Consider the following 20,163-nt stretch of genomic DNA (forward strand, 5'->3'; position numbering starts at 1 on the left):
AAAAGTTACCTTATCAGAAACTAATTGGTTCGCTTATGTATATAGCTGTGCTCACACGTCCTGATATTGTATTTTCTGTAAATTTCCTAAGCCAATTTAACAATTGTTACACTAAAGAACATTGGGCCTATGCAAAGAGGGTTCTAAAGTACTTAAAGAAAACTAAATCTATGTGTTTAAAGTTTTTAGCTAGTGGTAATAATCAGTTAGAAGCTTTTGTAGATGCAGATTGGGCAAGTAATGTAATTGATAGGAGATCTTATACAGGATATTTCTTTAGAATGTCAAATTGTGCAATATCTTGGGAAACTAAGAAGCAGGTTACTGTAGCATTGTCAAGTACGGAAGCTGAATATATGGGCATTTCAGAATGTTGTAAAGAGGCTGTGTATTTGCGAAATTTGTTATTTGAATTAATTGGAGTAACTTATCCAATACCAATATTTAATGATAATCAGTCAGCCCATAAGTTGTCAGCAAATCCTGTCCACCATAAAAGGTCAAAACATATAGATGTGCGGTACCATTTTTGTAGAGAAAAAGTTGCTAATGAAATTGTAAAAATTAAATACTTGTCGACTTCAGAGATGCCCGCGGATCTACTTACTAAAGGTTTATGTAAAATGAAACATTATAATTTTTTAGGAATGTTTGGTTTATTTGATAAAAATTATATGTAATGGATATATGTATTGTTGTGTGTTTGCATCTTTTATTTTGTTAAGTGGGGATGTTGAAATGTTTAACAAAATATATACCTACTAGCGCCATCTGCTAGACTGTGTGTTAATATTGTTTTTACAATAAAGTGTCAGTTGACAGTTGTTACCCGACCTCTGTGCGTATCATTTACACTATCTTTTATAGTTACGTCACAATAAGCGTCCTTTTATTAATTTTGTTTTATTAAAATACCACCGCTAAAAAAGGCTCTTTATTCGTACCTAGGTATTGATCCTGTAGGAGATGTAGGTGTTCGTGTGTATTTATGAAAACACAATTAAACTGTCCTGACACTTCTACCACTGTTTATTCATCAAACTAAACTAATATAATTTACATCAAGCGTAAGCAAAAATAAATATAACAGAAAAGATAATTAACAAAAGCGTAAGCGGAAAGATTAGCGAAGTAAAGCAAGCGTGTGTCTGCCGTGAGCGTGCGAGACGGACTGAGGACAGCGGGCGCGCGCGTCACTGCGCCGGCGATCATTCGAGACTTCCTTTGTTCTCACAAGTAGCGGGACTTCGTGCGCGCTCACTCGGTGCGACACGACACAAGGACGATCCGATAATGCTCGGGGACCCGACGATACGGCTATATAGAAATTATATGTTTGTTGGATGTATGTTATGTTATGTGTTATTATGCATGTCCAATATTTGTGTAATTAGTATGTAAAGTATTTATATATTATATTATTGTATTTATATAGTAGTTAGTTTAATTAATGTATTATTATTATAAATGTATTGTGGCTACGCCACATGACTCCCCCCTTGAGACCATCCTAGGATGGGCGATAATAGTCAGGGAATCTCACTCTTCTTCCTGAGCGAGTAATTCTTACTTCTTTATCTATGCTTACAGGGTTTGGAATTTCATCTTCAAACGAACGAGTCTCTGAATGAGTATCTGGTGTAAATATATAGGCTGGTTTTAACCTCTCTATCGATACTGTCTGTTCTTTTCCTTTAACAAGTAGCTTAAAGACTTTAGTGTCTCGTTGCAGGACTAAGTATGGCCCAGTGTATGCCGGCTGAAGGGATCCTCTCACGGTGTCATCTCGGACGTAAACGTGAGTAGCAGAAGGTAAATCTCGGTACACGAAGATGTTACGTTTGCTGTGTCTTGCGGCTGGCTGAGGGCGGATATTGTTCATAATAGAACGCAGTCGTGCTGAGTATTCGATGAGGTCACTGGTCGTATGCTGGTCGGTTGGTTGCAGAAACTCTCCGGGAAGTCTGAGGGGTTCGCCGTAGAGGAGTTCAGCGGGTGATGCTTGTATGTCCTCTTTGAAGGCGCTTCTCATTCCTAGTAGTACTAGAGGTAAGCTTTCTGTCCATTTAAGACTTCCATGGCATATTATGGCTGCCTTAAGTTGTCTGTGCATCCGTTCCACCATTCCGTTGCTTGCAGGATGATACGCAGTGGTTCTATTGCGTTGAAATCCGGCAAGTTCTGATAACTGTTTCAGCAGTGCAGACTCGAATTACTTCCCGCGATCTGTCACTACTTCAGTAGGGCAACCGTAACGTGATATCCAGTTGCAAACGAGAGCTTTGGCGACTGTTTCAGCGGTAATATCTTGCAAGGGGATTGCCTCGGGCCATCTAGTGAATCTATCTACGGCGGTTAGACAATAACGGTAGCCATCCGAGAGAAGGAGTGGTCCGATGAGATCAATATGCACGTAGGTAAATCTACCGTTTGGTAGCTTGAAGTTGCCCATCTGTGGAGTTACGTGCCTAGTGACCTTTGAACGTTGACATGGGTGACAGAGCTTGGTCCAATCGCGACAATCTTTGTTTACTCCTGGCCATACATAACGCTGAGCCACTAGTTTTGCAGAAGCCTTAGCGCCAGGATGGCTAAGTGAGTGCAGGCTGTCGAAGACTTGTCTTCTGAACTCTTTTGGTACGTAAGGTCGTGGGTTTGGCGTGCTGTCGTCACAGTAAAGTTCCAGTTTTGTTCCAGGTACAGTTACTCTGACAAGTTTAAGCGAGGTTCCACTTTCTAGGAGTTGCCTTAGTTCTGGGTCTTTACCCTGTGAAATGGCCAAGTTCTTTGTTTCGACAGGTTGTACTATTTCCTCTATTCTTGAGAGAGTATCGGCAACTACATTATCCTTTCCTGATATGTGTTTGATGTCAGTTGTGAATTGAGCTATATAATCTAAATGCCGAAACTGGCGTGGTGAACACTTTTCTTTGTGACTTTGAAATGCGAAGCAGATTGGCTTGTGGTCTGTAAATACTGTGAAGTGCCTTGCTTCCACCAGGTGTCGGAAATGTTTTATTGATTCGTAAATCGCCAGTAGTTCTCTGTCATACGGCGAGTATTTCTTTTGTGATGGACTCAATTTACGGCTAAAGAAGGCGAGGGGTTGCCATTCCCCGTCTTTCTGCTGCTGTATAACACCGCCGATTGCGACGTCGGATGCATCCGTGACCAACGCTAGTTTGGCGTCCATGTCTGGGTGCGCTAGGAGAGCAGCCCTGCGATTCTGTAACTCACTTCACACACCCTCAGCGCTGATTTTTGCTGTCAAATCGTTCGTTTCGGTGTCATGTTACAATTTGGTATTCTGTTAAACAATAACCGCGACAAAAGCGCCGCTCAAATGAGGTTGTTCACATTTGGAACTAAAATTTGGCACTGCTACACTTACGCTCCAAAATTGTTATATATATAAACATTAAGCTTTGTGAAATTGAACTTTGTTATTGTTACAGAAGGCCCGTTTCCACTTTTAAAGTTTAAACCTCTATTTCAAGAAATAAATGATGTAATCCATTAAAAAATACTTAATATAATATCTATAGATGGCGAAGAAAATGTAGGCACGAAACGACCAATTGGTTTCTCGGCGTTGGTTATTATCGCTTTTTTCCAATACTCAAGAAATTATATGGTATTGACGAAACCTAGAACATATGCTGCTGAGATGAACGAAGAGTCTAGTAAATACTAAATAGATGATCTAAGGTAAACATTTTGATTACTTTAGCATTAAAAATATAATTATTATCCTAGAACCAATTTTTCGATGCAGTCTTGATCATGTCTTGTCTCCAGCAGAGATAAGTCGAACAAAAAACGATAAATAAGATAGGTAAATATTGTAATATATTTGTATTTTTCTACTATACTAAAATTATAAATCTAATAATTTCAGAGATCCCCAAATGTTCAAAATTCCTGATAGAAAAATACATTCTGCCTTTGAAGAAGAAGAATATTACATTTGTATCATACAACAAGGCCCCTGGATATAAAAAGACACAATAGTGCAGACATTTTCAAATTATTGAATTTCGACTATCCTTCAATTTATAATAAATGATAACACACACAATACAATACAATTTCGGTTCCTATATTTTTATAAAATATATTGATATAACATTAAGGTTTTGGATAAAAACATTATTCTGCTTTACACAAGTATGAAATACCATCATTACATACATGATGGTTTAAGTACTTATTAAGCTTTTTTAAATTTATCGTTCATAACTATTACTTTTTACAAACTAATTAGAAAATATATTAAAATAAATATATTTGTCTACAAAATAAAGTAGATGTTATTGATTAGCTCTATGTGAGGCTGGGTTTTAATTAGTTTTTATTATACTTAAGTTTGTTTTACTGAAAGTTATTTTGTAGTGTGTTAAAAGTTTACTATAATCATTAAATTAAATGTTTAAGTTATTATATTGTTCTTTTATTCACCTATAAAGTAACATGGCTTATATATTTTTCATTTCGGCTTAGCTATGTATTTAACTCGGTTACTACGTTTTCTATAGGCAGTCATTAAATAAGTGGTAGATTTAATTAATCATTTTATTAATATAATATTATTAGATACAAAAAAAATATTATGAAGTACACAATTATCTTAAACACGGTAATACAATTTTTCATATAAAAATCATAGTTGTCCAAACTGCATTCAAAATAGATTAGTGGTCTCGGTTTAATATCTCTTCTTAACATTTCAATAATTGGTCATTTTCTTCCTCATTCTTGACAACTACCACTGATGGTTGTAATACAATGATTATCTGTTAAAATTGTAAATAGGGAAATGTGGTAGGTCACTGTACTGACACAATAATATTGCATAGCAATTTAATTATTGTAAAGTTAAGGTAAATAATAAAAAAAAACTTGCATAAAACACACAAAAACTTATATATGGGATATCTTTGTATTTCTAAGTAAAGTATCTTAAAAACATGTTTGATAATATTATAACTAAGCCAAATATTATTAAAAGTTTTATGGTAACAAGGCTTAGTAATTTCGCACAGTATTTGATTCAGTACTATGAATAAAAAAAATCTTGAGCAAACCTATATTTAGACTCAAAAATCCAAATCCAAGTATGTACTTTAAAAACAATTATTTATTAATGAAACAAATCCAAATATGTTTAGTGTTAAAGTGTAGTCAGCAGCAATAACTATCTTTTGATTGCTTCATTAAATAAGTTATGGCAATGTTGTTTCCAACATTTAAAATTAACGTTGATCACTTGAAATGGTATGAATTTGAGCAATTGAAAGCTTATATATTTGATCCAACATACCTAAAATGATTATTTATACTTGTATTCTGAAATCTGAACAATTAAATTAAATTCAACTTGATCAGTTAAAATTAATACTTCTTATATTTCATGAATGGAATTTGAAGTTAGGAAACCTAAAAATATTTTTTTATTTGACATTTTTAACCAACAATTTCATTATTCTTTACAATGTCGCTTCGATTTAACCTATTACATTTGACTTCAAATTTGCCATCAAACAAACAAACTTTGTTAACTGTTTTACTAGACACTACTTATTCCTATTTATTTACTATGATAGTTATTATATTTCTAAAATAGTTTTAATAGAATTCAGTTTTTATGAGTGTTAGTAAAAACATAGGTAATTTTGTTGTTGTGTGTTTGACCTCTGAATCACTTAAAAAGGTTGCAATAGTAGTTTCATGGCATCTAAAAAGTACCAACACTTGCACTTACACAAATGAATAAATATATAAACACTAATTTTTCTTCTTTATAGATAGGTACCCTTTTATTTTATAATTACTCAACAAAATATTATATGAAAACATTGGTATTAACCTTGGTTACCTTTAGTAACATTTTGAAAATTTAAAACACCTATCCATCCTGTTTACTTTGAATCCGTAGCCCATTTGCTGAGAGAATCACTTTTAGCGTGACATCATCTTTTATCTTTTTGTTAAGATAATATTCTTAAATTTTTTACAATATATCCAGATGTTAGGTATCCCTTGTTTCGTGCTGAAACATAATTAATATTTTTAAGTTTCTGTCGCTCATATACACCACGGCTGGTCAGTTGTCGGGTAAATACGAAATATAAACTCTTAATTGGAAGTTATAAACAAAATACGTAATTTTGTTTTATTAAAAATATTTTGCTTATGTATGATGAAAATTTTGACAATTAACTCTTTTTATAAAATAATAACGCAGTAACAGCGCTCCCTTCGTCACTGACGTAATTTTTGGAATCTCATGGTATTCTGTTAAGAAATTTTACATTACGTCTTGATAAGTGGAGGGAGGTAACCTAGTGAGTTGTTGTCTATTAATATCGTGACAATTGACTCATTTTATTTTATAAAAAGAGTTAATTGTCAAAATTTTCATCATACATAAGCAAAATATTTTTAATAAAACAAAATTACGTATTTTGTTTATAACTTCCAATTAAGAGTTTATATTTCGTATTTACCCGACAACTGACCAGCCGTGGTGTATATGAGCGACAGAAACTTAAAAATATTAATTATGTTTCAGCACGAAACAAGGGATACCTAACATCTGGATATATTGTAAAACATTTAAGAATATTATCTTAACAAAAAGATAAAAGATGATGTCACGCTTAAAGTGATTCTCTCAGCAAATGGGCTACGGATTCAAAGTAAACAGGATGGATAGGTGTTTTAAATTTTCAAAATGTTACTAAAGGTAACCAAGGTTAATACCAATGTTTTCAGATAATATTTTGTTGAGTAATTATAAAATAAAAGGGTACCTATCTATAAAGAAGAAAAATTAGTGTTTATATATTTATTCATTTGTGTAAGTGCAAGTGTTGGTACTTTTTAGATGCCATGAAACTACTATTGCAACCTTTTTAAGTGATTCAGAGGTCAAACACACAACAACAATATTACCTATGTTTTTACTAACACTCATAAAAACTGAATTCTATTAAAACTATTTTAGGAATATAATAACTATCATAGTAAATAAATAGGAATAAGTAGTGTCTAGTAAAACAGTTAACAAAGTTTGTTTGTTTGATGGCAAATTTGAAGTCAAATGTAATAGGTTAAATCGAAGCGACATTGTAAAGAATAATGAAATTATTGGTTAAAAATGTCAAATAAAAAAATATTTTTAGGTTTCCTAACTTCAAATTCCATTCATGAAATATAAGAAATATTAATTTTAACTGATCAAGTTGAATTTAATTTAATTGTTCAGATTTCAGAATACAAGTATAAATAATCATGTTAGGTATGTTGGATCAAATATATAAGCTTTCAATTGCTCAAATTCATACCATTTAGAGTGATCAACGTTAATTTTAAATGTTGGAAACAACATAGCCATAACTTATTTAATGAAGCAATCAAAAGATAGTTATTGCTGCTGACTACACTTTAAAACTAAACATACCCTTTATGGGTCTTGGATTTGTTTCATTAATAAATAATTGTTTTTAAAGTACATACTTGGATTTGGATTTTTGAGTCTAAATATAGGTTTGCTCAAGATTTTTTTTATTCATAGTACTGAATCAAATACTGTGCGAAATTACTAAGCCTTGTTACCATAAAACTTTTAATAATATTTGGCTTAGTTATAATATTATCAAACATGTTTTTAAGATACTTTACTTAGAAATACAAAGATATCCCATATATAAGTTTTTGTGTGTTTTATGCAAGTTTTTTTATTATTTACCTTAACTTTACAATAATTAAATTGCTATGCAATATTATTGTGTCAGTACAGTGACCTACCACATTTCCCTATTTACAATTTTAACAGATAATCATTGTATTACAGCCATCAGTGGTAGTTGTCAAGAATGAGGAAGAAAATGACCAATTATTGAAATGTTAAGAAGAGACATTAAACCGAGACCACTAATCTATTTTGAATGCAGTTTGGACAACTATGATTTTTATATGAAAAATTGTATTACCGTGTTTAAGATAATTGTGTACTTCATAATATTTTTTTTTGTATCTAATAATATTATATTAATAAAATGATTAATTAAATCTACCACTTATTTAATGACTGCCTATAGAAAACGTAGTAACCGAGTTAAATACATAGCTAAGCCGAAATGAAAAATATATAAGCCATGTTACTTTATAGGTGAATAAAAGAACAATATAATAACTTAAACATTTAATTTAATGATTATAGTAAACTTTTAACACACTACAAAATAACTTTCAGTAAAACAAACTTAAGTATAATAAAAACTAATTAAAACCCAGCCTCACATAGAGCTAATCAATAACATCTAGGTACTTTATTTTGTAGACAAATATATTTATTTTAATATATTTTCTAATTAGTTTGTAAAAAGTAATAGTTATGAACGATAAATTTAAAAAAGCTTAATAAGTACTTAAACCATCATGTATGTAATGATGGTATTTCATACTTGTGTAAAGCAGAATAATGTTTTTATCCAAAACCTTAATGTTATATCAATATATTTTATAAAAATATAGGAACCGAAATTGTACTGTGTTATCATTTATTATAAATTGAAGGATAAGTAGTCGAAATTCAATAATTTGAAAATGTCTGCACTATTGTGTCTTTTTATATCCAGGGGCCTTGTTGTATGATACAAATGTAATATTCTTCATCTTCAAAGGCAGAATGTATTTTTCTATCAGGAATTTTGAACATTTGGGGATCTCTGAAATTATTAGATTTATAATTTTAGTATAGTAGAAAAATACAAATATATTACAAAATTTACCTATCTTAACATATTTATCGTTTTCTGTTCGACTTATCTCTGCTGGAGACAAGATTTTTATATTTTTAATGCTAAAATAATCAAAATGTTTACCTTAGATCATCTATTTACTAGACTCTTCGTTCATCTCAGCAGCATATGTTCTAGGTTTCGTCAACATCATATAATTTCTTGAGTATTGGAAAAGAGCGATAGTAACCAACGCCGAGAAATCAATTGGTCGTTTCGTGCCTACATTTTCTTCGCCATCTATAGATATTATATTAAGAATTTTTTAGTGGTTTACATCATTTATTTCTTGAAATAGAGGTTTAAACTTTTAAAGTGGAAACGGGCCTTCTGTAACAATAACAAAGTTCTATTTCACGAAGCTTAATGTTTATATATATAATTTTTTCGTAAAATAATGCTGTATTATAAATATTATTTTATAAACATACCCCAAGATACATATAGATTGTCCTATGTTAGAATATTTTCACATAAAACAAGTTTTAACTTCGCTAAAAATGGCTAACTCACTGGTAAATGACGATTTCAGCGAGGGAAGAGCAACTTTTAATTTGACGTACAAAATGAACATTTAAATGAGTTGAGATGTCAAATGGCATTATCAGAATACCAAATACCAACCACTTTGGAGCGTAAGTGTAGCAGTGCCAAATTTTAGTTCCAAATTTGAACAATCTCATTTGAGCGGCGCTTTTGTCGCGGTTATTGTTTAACAGAATACCAAATTGTAACATGACACCGAAACGAACGATTTGACAGCAAAACTCAGCGCTGAGAGTGTGTGAAGCGAGTTACAGAATAGCAGGGCAGTTTATCTTTTTTTTAATATTATTAATTTTATTTCAAACGTCGACCATTTTGTTCTCTATTTTGTTTTATTAAAAATATTTTGTTTATGTATGATGAAAATTTTGACAATTAACTCTTTTTATAAAATAAAATGAGTCAATTGTCATGATATTAATAGACAACAACTCACTAGGTTACCTACCTCCACTTATCAAGACGTAATGTAAAATTTCTTAACAGAATACCATGAGATTCCAAAAATTACGTCAGTGACGAAGGGAGCGCTGTTACTGCGTAGTGGACTCACGGATTAACAGTGAGTTACAGAATCGCAGGGCAGCTTGGCATAGACTCTTCTTGCAGTCTTCGAATGCCTGGAGTGCTTCTCCGGTGACGTTTATGGGGTGATTGCCTTTTATGGATCCGGTAAGTAAGCTATGCAATGGCGTCTGGAACGAGGCAGCGTTTTTGATAAAACGACGGTAGAAATTAATCATCCCCAAAAATCTCCTTAACTCTCGAACAGTTTTCGGGGTGGGGTAGTCCTTAATCACTTTGACTTTGGTATCTAGTGGTCTGATACCTTTGCTAGATACGCTACAGCCGAGGAACGTTACCTCTTGTGCCCCAAAAACACACTTGGATGTGTTTATGACCATACCGTACTCTTTCAATCGCTCGAAGAGGAGGCGTAAGTGACGGTAATGTGTCTCCTCGTCAGGGGAGGATATCAGAAAATCGTCTAAATATGTGTAGCAAAAGTTCAGGTTTTGAGTCATTTCATCTACAAATCTTTGAAACGTTTGACCTGCGTTTCTTAGGCCAAAAGTCATATAAGGAAACTCGTACATTCCGAAGGGCGTGGTTATGGCCGTTTTCGGAATATCCTCGGGATTTACTGGAATTTGATTATACGCCTTGATTAAATCGATTTTTGAGAAGATTCGGCAGCCAGCTATGTTCTGGGTGAAGTCCTGGATGTGCCGGATAGGATATCGATCGGGAATCGTTCGTGCGTTTAACATCCTGTAATCGCCGCATGGTCGCCATCCGTTGTCCTTTTTTGCGGCGAGGTGAAGGGGCGACGACCATGGGCTCTCTGACGGTCGTGCTGTCCCTATTCTCAGCATTTCTTCGAATTCCTGTTTTGCAATCTTCAGTTTGTCTGGGGCAAGTCTTCTTGGAGTGCAATATACGGGCGGTCCGGCGGTTGTTCTTATGTGATGAACCGTATTGTGACGTATGACCCGATGTGTACTTGCTGGTCGAGTGATTTCTGGAAAATCTCGAAGAAGGTTCAAGTACTTGGACTCGCCTGTTATCGTTTTGACTGAAGTTATGGCATCAGATGCAGGAACTGGATTTGCGTTTGCTGACAAGCTGGTCTTGTTGTCGATCAGACGTTTGTTACGACAGTCTACGATTAAGTCGTAGTACGATAAAAAATCGACTCCGATGATAGCCTTCGTAACGTCAGCTATTATGAACTGCCAGGAAAATGCACGCCGAAGACCTAAGTCGAGTTCCATTTGTTGGACACCGTATATGGCGATTGGTGTTCCGTTCGCTGCGTAAACGTTGAGTTCGGTTGTGCGTGGTCGCCTTTGTTTCAGGGCGGAGCGGGGGAAAACGCAGATGTCACTCCCAGTGTCAACTAAAAACTGCGTTTTTGTTCTTCTGTCCGTTATGAATAAGCGACCAGTAGTAGGGCTACGGCAATCATGTGTCGCTACTGATGACTGCCTTTGGCATTTCCCGACCCTGATTTATAATCACAAGGTTTCAGGCATCTTCGTGCCTTGTCACCATATCTGTGGTGGAAAATACAGGTAGGGAACTTCCTATAACTTGACTGGGAACGCGTGTTGCTTCTTCCCCGTTGACTTGTACTCCTCGACCTGGATCTCGAATCTCTTGCTGAGAGGGCCTGCACTTGGCGACTAAGTTCTGCAATCTCTCTTGACAGTTTCTCAATGATTGAATTTGGGACTGCATCCGTGGCGGCCACTTGTGGCGCGGGTGGTACAAGGTCGTGCACTTTATCAGCCAGATCTGCTAATGCTGATAGTGATGACTCTGGCTGCGATGCCACGACGATTTGTATATTGCCCGGTAAGCGGCTAGTCCACACAGTCTTTATAAAATCATCCGGTATTCTCGGGCCTGCTAGATGCTGTAGATGCCGAAGAAACGCGGATGGTCGCCTGTCTCCCAATTCCTCATGCATCAGCAATTGGGTTAATTCCTTCTCACGTGACGCTGATAACCTTTTGATAAGCTCGCTTTTGATCTTTTCATATTTGCCACTTGCCGGAGGATGAATTAGAATATCTTTCACCTCAGCCGCGTAACGGTGTTCAAGCTGTGCACTAACGTAATTATATTTGGTGTCGTCATCTTTGATACCTGAGAGCGCAAAACTCCCTTCAATTTGCGCAAACCAGACTGCCGGTTCTTCCGGCCAGAAAGGCGGAAGTCGTACCCCGACACGACAAATGTCGGAAGGCATAAATGTCCTTTCTTTGGAATGCGAACTGCTTTCATCACTTTGTTCGTGGCTTTTAGGCATTTTAAAAACTGATATTCACTAGCTTACGGTTTAAGTTGCGTACGTAATGTTGCTCCGTGATATGTTCTTGATTCGGGGTCACCAATGTAGGAGATGTAGGTGTTCGTGTGTATTTATGAAAACACAATTAAACTGTCCTGACACTTCTACCACTGTTTATTCATCAAACTAAACTAATATAATTTACATCAAGCGTAAGCAAAAATAAATATAACAGAAAAGATAATTAACAAAAGCGTAAGCGGAAAGATTAGCGAAGTAAAGCAAGCGTGTGTCTGCCGTGAGCGTGCGAGACGGACTGAGGACAGCGGGCGCGCGCGTCACTGCGCCGGCGATCATTCGAGACTTCCTTTGTTCTCACAAGTAGCGGGACTTCGTGCGCGCTCACTCGGTGCGACACGACACAAGGACGATCCGATAATGCTCGGGGACCCGACGATACGGCTATATAGAAATTATATGTTTGTTGGATGTATGTTATGTTATGTGTTATTATGCATGTCCAATATTTGTGTAATTAGTATGTAAAGTATTTATATATTATATTATTGTATTTATATAGTAGTTAGTTTAATTAATGTATTATTATTATAAATGTATTGTGGCTACGCCACAATCCTTATCAAAATAATTACCAACGTTTCACATAAGCTACAATTTCATGGCATAACCACCAAAAAAGCATGGTGGATTGGTGTTCTCCTGCCGTTTCTCTTGAATAGTTTACTACTATGTAATATAACAAAAATCTTAGCCACAGCAACGCTTGGCCGAGTCTACTAGTTTAAGATAAATTTGTATGTAACAAATATATAATTGAACTTCATTACATTAAATAACACGAGAGTATATTAAAAGCACTACAACCCTTTGTTTTGGCAAGTTGGTGATACTGTTCCTACATCATTAGTTTCTTAGGTTAGGTTACTAAGAATATTCAGCCTAGGTTCTACCTCTGGGATGAGAGTCTTCAACCCCACTCTTTATCTACACAAATATAAAGAGAAAAATTTGATTGTTTGTATTAAATAGGTTCCAAATCTTCAGGATTTGAAAAATCCTTTCACCATTAGAACCCTACTATGATAAACTTCGGCTTTAGAATTTTGAAAAAAGCTAGGTGTAAAGGTGTTAAAAAGACTAATAAAGATTCCTATATGCTGCGGAAACTATTGACAATAGAGCAATGTACTACAGTTTTATAAAAGATATCAATCTACAAAAATGTCCGGGATACTATATGTTTATGACATATTTAATAATATTTAGCCATTTCTAATAAACGTGTTGTTTATAATTTTATCCTTTAATCATCTTGTGTACATACCAGAAAGTGCAGGATCACCTACCAGTGTATAAAGGTCGCCGGTCGGTGACACACCTGTAAGCCTCTCGGCAGAGGCACAATTTCGTTTAACAGTACAATATTTTTAGAATCGGAAAAGGCGTCTAAAACAGATTCATCCCCCCGGCCATCGAACCTGTCTCAACAATGGCTGGAGAATGTCAATATTTGGCCCGCTGACACTCAAAATACGCAGAAGGGGTTATTAATGGGACAGGCAGAGGACGTTGATATGATATGTGATGGAAAAGGACAGAGCGATGCTAAATCACTGTTTACATTGCAAGAATTTAAGGTGAGGAAACGGCCTATTTACTTTAAAAAATATCTATATTATATAGCTTCGAAACTACTGGACCGATTTGAATAATTCTTTCACCATTTGAACCCTACGTTATCCCTGATAAATATAGGATATAATATTTGTATGATGCTTTTTTTTTTTTTTTTTTTTTTTTTTTAATGGCTTTTATATGTGCCAACTGGGCACAAGGTACTTCGCCAGTGTCGTGTAGATGGAGAAGGCACGATGGAGATTGATCGGTGAAAATAATAATTAAGTTATTTTTGAATATGCACCTAAACAAAAACAAAATAGTTGCAATTCGATTGTTAGTTTTAAGGCTGCACAGACAACACAAATATGAGTGAGTAATAATACCATTATTAAATACTGTTTCCTCTTTATAATAATTTTTATATATATATTACACTTTAATTTTATTGCTTTCTATATATTTACATAAAAATCTACAATATGGACTAAACACAAACATTAACAAACATTTAACACTTAAAGGACGGGGGACTTTACGGGGAAGAACGTCATAGAGAGGATAGGTTAGTTTGGGACAATTAAATAGAATGTGAGATACAGTGCCTTCATCCAAGCCACACTCACAGATAGAGTGATCCCTTATCCGGAGCTTGGCTAGATGAACAGGGGTGCAAGCATGACCAAGACGAAGACGTGAGATTGTGGATGTAATCCAGCGATTTGCATTCCGATAATGACAAAACCAGGGTTGTCTTGGTATGTTTGGTTGGATGGAAGCATAAAACTTACCCTTAACCGATTTGGAGTCATTCCAAAATGTCTTCCAGGTTCTGTCCAGATATGTCTTTGCAAGAGAACAAAGATCCTGTGCTGAATTTTCAAAATGATCTAGAGAACCTGACTCAACAGCTGATTTGGCACATGAATCAGCAGTCTCGTTTCCAGGGATACCTGAGTGGCTAGGAATCCAAACTAGTATGATAGACAATCCTTTTTGATTACAAGAGAGCAGAGTCTCCCTGATTTTTAGAATAATGGGAAAACGTGATTTGCTGCGAAATGGGTTTTCTTTAATGGACATTAAACAACTAAAAGAGTCTGTCAAAATAGCTGTCTGTTGTATGTTATGGGAGTGTGCAAACAGGATTGCTTCCAATAGAGCAGTGGCCTCTCCTGTGAACACTGAAGATTCGGGAGGACATTTAAATTTCAGGATAATTCTATACCGAGGAACCCAACAGGCAGCACCAACACAGCCGTCTGGAGACAGCTTTGATGCGTCAGTGTAAATAAGAAGATGATTTGGCCAATTTTGATTAATATAGCTTTGTAATTTGATGTTGGTATCTGGGGCTCCTTTGATCAGACCAAGGTCTGTGATGATGGGAGGTTTGTATACCAGGGCTTTATAAGAAGTAGAATACAGGGGATTTATTGGAAAAGATATCAGGGGGTTAGGGAGGCTGGTGAACTTTAGATAACTATCTAGCAGATAGGAAGATGAGTTGCGGGTACAAGGAGAATGTGATAGTTGGGATAATCGATGCCAAAGAGGGTGGGATGATAGCTGTAACATCTTGCTAACAAAGCGGTCACATAAATACTGCCGGCGGATGTGTAGAGGAGGATCAACACACTCTACCTGCAAAGCATTAGTGGGGGAGGATTTCATTGCACCTAGAATGATTCTAAGGCACCTATATTGAATTTTGTTTAGTTTCTCAGCAGCTGATTTGTTAAAGGGATCCAGAACAAACATACAGTAATCCATATGACTACGTACTAAGGCATTATACAATAACTTTAAAGAATAGGGGTGAGCGCCCCACCAAACTCCCGCTACTGCTCTTAGTACGTTAATACCTTTTTCGCATTTTTTGATAATGTGTTCAGAATGGGCAATTCCGTTCAGCCGGTTGTCTAAATAAATACCTAAAAATTTTGCTTTATCTGTCAGGTTGATTGCTTGATTTTCAAATGAAATGAGTAGAGTGGGAATGTATCTCTTCCTTGTAAACACCACTGCCTGAGATTTGCCCACTGACAGGGACAAGCCGTGGTCAGACAACCACTGGCCTAGATAATACAAAGCAGAATTGATACGACAGGATACTTCCCCTATACTGCTTGAGCTGTGATAGAGGACAATATCATCAGCATATTGTAAAATATTGCAAAAACTGGTAACAGACAGTTCGAGGTCATAGGTATAAATGCTATAGAGCAGAGGGCTGAGAACTGAGCCTTGAGGGAGACCTTTCCAGACTAGTCTGGGGGGAAGAGAGGTATTCTGATGCTTTATCAAAATAGATCTGGTAAATAGCAGATTACATATGAGATGTACCATCCTCGAAGAAACCCTCAGCTTAAGCAGTTTCTGCCTGAGCGCTGGAAGTAGGACACTGTCATATGCAGAAGCAATATCAAGAAACACACCCACAAGGTACTCTCCTTTTGTAAAGGCTAGGCGAATGTCTGTTGTCAGTATACTGAGGCTGTCTGTGGTACTCATACCCTTCCGGAACCCAAATTGGGATGAGGGGAGAATATTTCTACTTTCCATTAACCATTCCAGTCGGTTTTTAAGAAGGTGTTCCGTTACTTTAGCTAAAGTAGATGACAAAGCTATGGGACGATAAGAATTTGAATCTGAAGGGTTTTCTCCAGGTTTGAGAATGGGAATGACTATTTGAGATGTCCAAGATGTCGGTATAATACCAGTTTCAAAAATTTTGTTGATTATTTTTAGATAGTAAAGTTTAGCTTTGTCATTTAGTCTAGTCAGGAAGGAATATGGAACGCCATCTTCCCCTGGAGTTGAATCTTTGAGACCATTAAGAGCGATTTGAAGCTCAGAGAAAGAAAAGGGAGCATCCATTTCATTGTTAGCCGGAGCTGGCGTAGAACTTAGAAATGAGTCCACATAGGGAGCGAAAGGTGGAGCCAGTTTATCCGCAAAGTTGTTAAGCCAGTCAGAAGGGTTATTTGAAGAAGGATTAACATGGTTCAGGGAACGACGGAATCTCCTCACATTAGACCACACAATAGAGGATGGAGAACGAGGGCTAAGGGATTCGCAAAATTGTATCCAACTACATCTTTTCTTCCTGGATACCAACCTTTTAATTTTAGCATCAAGCTTCTGGTAATTAATAAAGTTCTCCTGTGACATACTGGCTGAGTAGGATTTCTCTGCAGCCATTCTCTTACCAAACAAATCGCTGCATTCATCATCCCACCAGGGAGAGGAAAGCAGCTGATTTTTAGGAGAGTGCTTTTTGGGGATCTGGGAATCGGCCGAAGATATGAGAGAATTTAAAAAAAGATCATAGCAAGACAAGACATTTTCTTCGCATTCCAAATCAGGCAGAGTGTCTACCATGCAATCAACGGATTGGGCATAATCTTTCCAGTTTGCTTTTTTGAGTTTATATTTTAAAAGGGGGTTGTGGTAAGAGGGGGGTAAGGATTTGTTATTTAATGAAATAATTACAGGAAAATGATCACTGCCATAGGTGAACTCAAGGGCGTTCCAAGTTAGTTGCGAGGCTAGGTTAGGGGAACAGAGGGTGAGATCCACTGCAGATTTGGGATTCTGATTAGGGTATACCCTGCGAGTTGGAGAGCCATCATTGAGGATGCAGAGATTGACATCGTCGAGTAAGTCAATCAGCAGTGGAGCAAACCTATCACTAGCATGGCACCCCCACATAGTGTGATGGGTGTTAAAGTCACCCATGGCTATGATAGGGCTGGGAAGGGATGATAAAATTGATTGTATCTCAGGAAGAAGAGAAGGAGAAGGGTGAGGAATATACAAAGATACAAAAGAAATGTCTAAGGTACGAACAGCAACAGCATTAATCTGATCGCTGTGGGTAGGGAGAGGAATTTGGGAGAATGGGAGGGAATGCCGTACAAAGACAGCACTGCCCGCATACCCATCATTCCTGTCATCCCGCAGACAGGAAAAGCCAGGCACCCGAAATCGGGAACCAGGTCTCAGCCATGTCTCCGAGATGGCAACAATCGTGGGTTTATGGAGGTTTATGAGGGAAATTAATTCATGTTTTTTTGAACGTAAGCTTTTACTATTCCATTGAATTAGGGTTATTGGGTCCGTTTTGTAGTAATTTAAAAAGTTGGGATAGGTTTTTGGCAACGTTGGGCGGTAGGGGGATTTCGCTACATGGAGCGACAATACTTAGAAGAAATTCAGAAATAAATTCTAACATTTTTCCCTGAGAGGGAAGGGTGTCAACATTATTGTTGAGAGCACAACCATTTGGGAGGGATGAGGAGCACTCACCAACAATAGTCTGGTGAGCTGTTCTATCGTACCCCTTTGCTAGAGGAGCTTGGGGACGAGGGGAGCGATAAATTGTTTGGCGATAGGAGGCATTGGTAGGAGTTTGGGATTTTTGAGTAGATTTTAGAGAATAGGCAGGAGGGGTAAACATTTCTTTTGTCATCTCAGCATATGAACGTCGGACAGGAGGAAACTTAATTGCTGCTTCAACGTATGAGATGTTGTCCTGGGACATCACCATTTTTATGGATTGCTGTCGAGTAAATTCTGGACAGCCCTTGTCAGAAGCAAAATGTTTGCCTGAGCAATGTAAACATGTGGATTTTTCTAAAGTGACTTCACACGTATCACCTGTATGGGGCTGAGCACACCTGTAACATCTTGGCTTAGATCGGCAAATCGATTTGATATGTCCAAAACGGCAGCAGTTCAGGCACTGTATGGTTGGGAGTTGGTAGGTTTCGACAGGGAGGGAAGTGTGGTAGGAGTAAACCTTGGCAGGGAGCATTTGCCCCCTGAAGGTAAGGACGACAGATTGGGTAGGCACCCAGGTGGTGACACCCTCAGTGACTGTTTTTCGGTTCAGCCGCCTTGATTTTAATACTTCACCACATCCAGGAGGAAGCTCTAATGAAATCACGAGTTCGTCCATTGACCAGTCCACCGGTACACCTCTGACCAACCCCATTCTGGTAATGTTGTAAGTGGGGATAATAGCTTTAAACTTGCACATACTAAGAACCGGGTTGACCAGAAAGTTGTTGGCAGCTTCAGCAGAAGAGAACTCAACGGTGATTTTATTACGACCTATATTTTTTACACCATCGTGTATGATTGAACTAATTTTGTGCTTATGCATAAACTGGCCGAATGTAATAGCACGTAAAGAGGCTCCGGAAGATGGGTCTTCTACTTCACGGGAGACTTGGACAATGAACGGACCTTTATCTTCATTAGAGTAAGACCTAGGTCCATCGGAGAAGGAGGGGTGGACATAAAGGTGTTGTATAGACGGGTTCGCCTGAGCGGGATCCGTAATAGTTTTTTTAAAGGATGGTTCATTTCTCTCCTCTCCTTGTCGTTTGCGAGACGTAGAAGAGGTTCCCGGGTCAGGAGGCTCGGGGTCAGGATCTAGATCCATATTACTAAAACTGCAGCAACTATAATAATTTAAATTTTATACTTTACCAGCACCAATAGGGTTAGTTTTATCTAAATAGCACAATAACAACTATTTCAGCTTAGGAAAATCACAGAAACACCGAGAAAAACACGGAAATCTCACTAACACGTGCGTCAACCAAAGCTAACGCGAGTCGACCCCGTATGATGCTTTGTCTGTTTTATACATGACGTCAATATCTACAAAAAATTTCACGACAGTCTATAATAAATATCTCAGTGTCGCTACAATCTTTTTAGGGCTGGGCCTCAGATATCTGTATCTGTTTCATGAATTTTGGTTGTAGCACCACTGATTTATTTTTATCTTATTTTATTTTAAGGAATTATAATAATTTTCAGCCCACTACAATGCCCGCAGTATACCAAAATCCATGCGAAATAGAATACTGTGGTTTTGATAATGGTGATAACTTGGAGTTTCGTGGTTATAGGGGTATGGTATAGTTTGTATATGTATGAGCGAACAAAATATGTCAAAAAATTAACGGTCAACCGCCCATGGACACCTCAACGATGGGGCTAGCAATGTTGCCAGGAAACGGTATGCGAGAAGACTTCATCTTCTAACGCATTTACCATGGAGAGTGTTCAGAGGAGTTGTTCGGATTAATCATCAGACGCCGGAGCAGAATACAATATACCACCCGTATCACCTCGACGTCCCTTCCACAACTGAGAGTTTAAAGGCAGTTTTTGGCATCACCACTATGTGGAACCAGCTGAGCTCAAAAGTATTTCCGAACCAACTCGACTTAGGATCTTTCAAAGAGCGTACCAATTCTTAGCGATGCCAGAGCATTGAGACTGTCTTTGGGTTTTACTTAACATTAGAGCCTCCTGCCTGTTTGCCACCTGTTCCATAAAAAAAAAAAAGAAGACCAA

General features: G+C 36.8%; 1 protein-coding gene and 2 long non-coding RNA genes across 3 annotated transcripts; 1 reads left to right on the forward strand and 2 right to left on the reverse strand.

Moving 5' to 3' along the window:
• Positions 1-1,510: 1,510 nt before the first annotated feature.
• On the reverse strand, positions 1,511-2,125 carry LOC125062016. The gene has a single exon (XM_047667629.1). The coding sequence runs from the start codon at positions 2,123-2,125 to the stop codon at positions 1,511-1,513; it is 615 nt and encodes a 204-aa protein (XP_047523585.1).
• A 4,119-nt stretch (positions 2,126-6,244) lies between these two features.
• On the forward strand, positions 6,245-7,885 carry LOC125062093. The gene is made up of 2 exons (XR_007119177.1): positions 6,245-6,754; positions 7,856-7,885. It is a non-coding gene; the product is annotated as an uncharacterized LOC125062093 (long non-coding RNA).
• An 801-nt stretch (positions 7,886-8,686) lies between these two features.
• LOC125062057 lies at positions 8,687-9,276 on the reverse strand. Its single transcript, XR_007119150.1, has 3 exons — positions 9,236-9,276; positions 8,889-9,134; positions 8,687-8,732 (listed from the first exon to the last, which is right to left on the reverse strand). It is a non-coding gene; the product is annotated as an uncharacterized LOC125062057 (long non-coding RNA).
• Between the last annotated feature and the right edge of the window lie 10,887 nt (positions 9,277-20,163).

This window comes from Pieris napi, chromosome W, assembly GCF_905475465.1.
Source record: "Pieris napi chromosome W, ilPieNapi1.2, whole genome shotgun sequence".
Taxonomy (NCBI): domain Eukaryota; kingdom Metazoa; phylum Arthropoda; class Insecta; order Lepidoptera; family Pieridae; genus Pieris; species Pieris napi.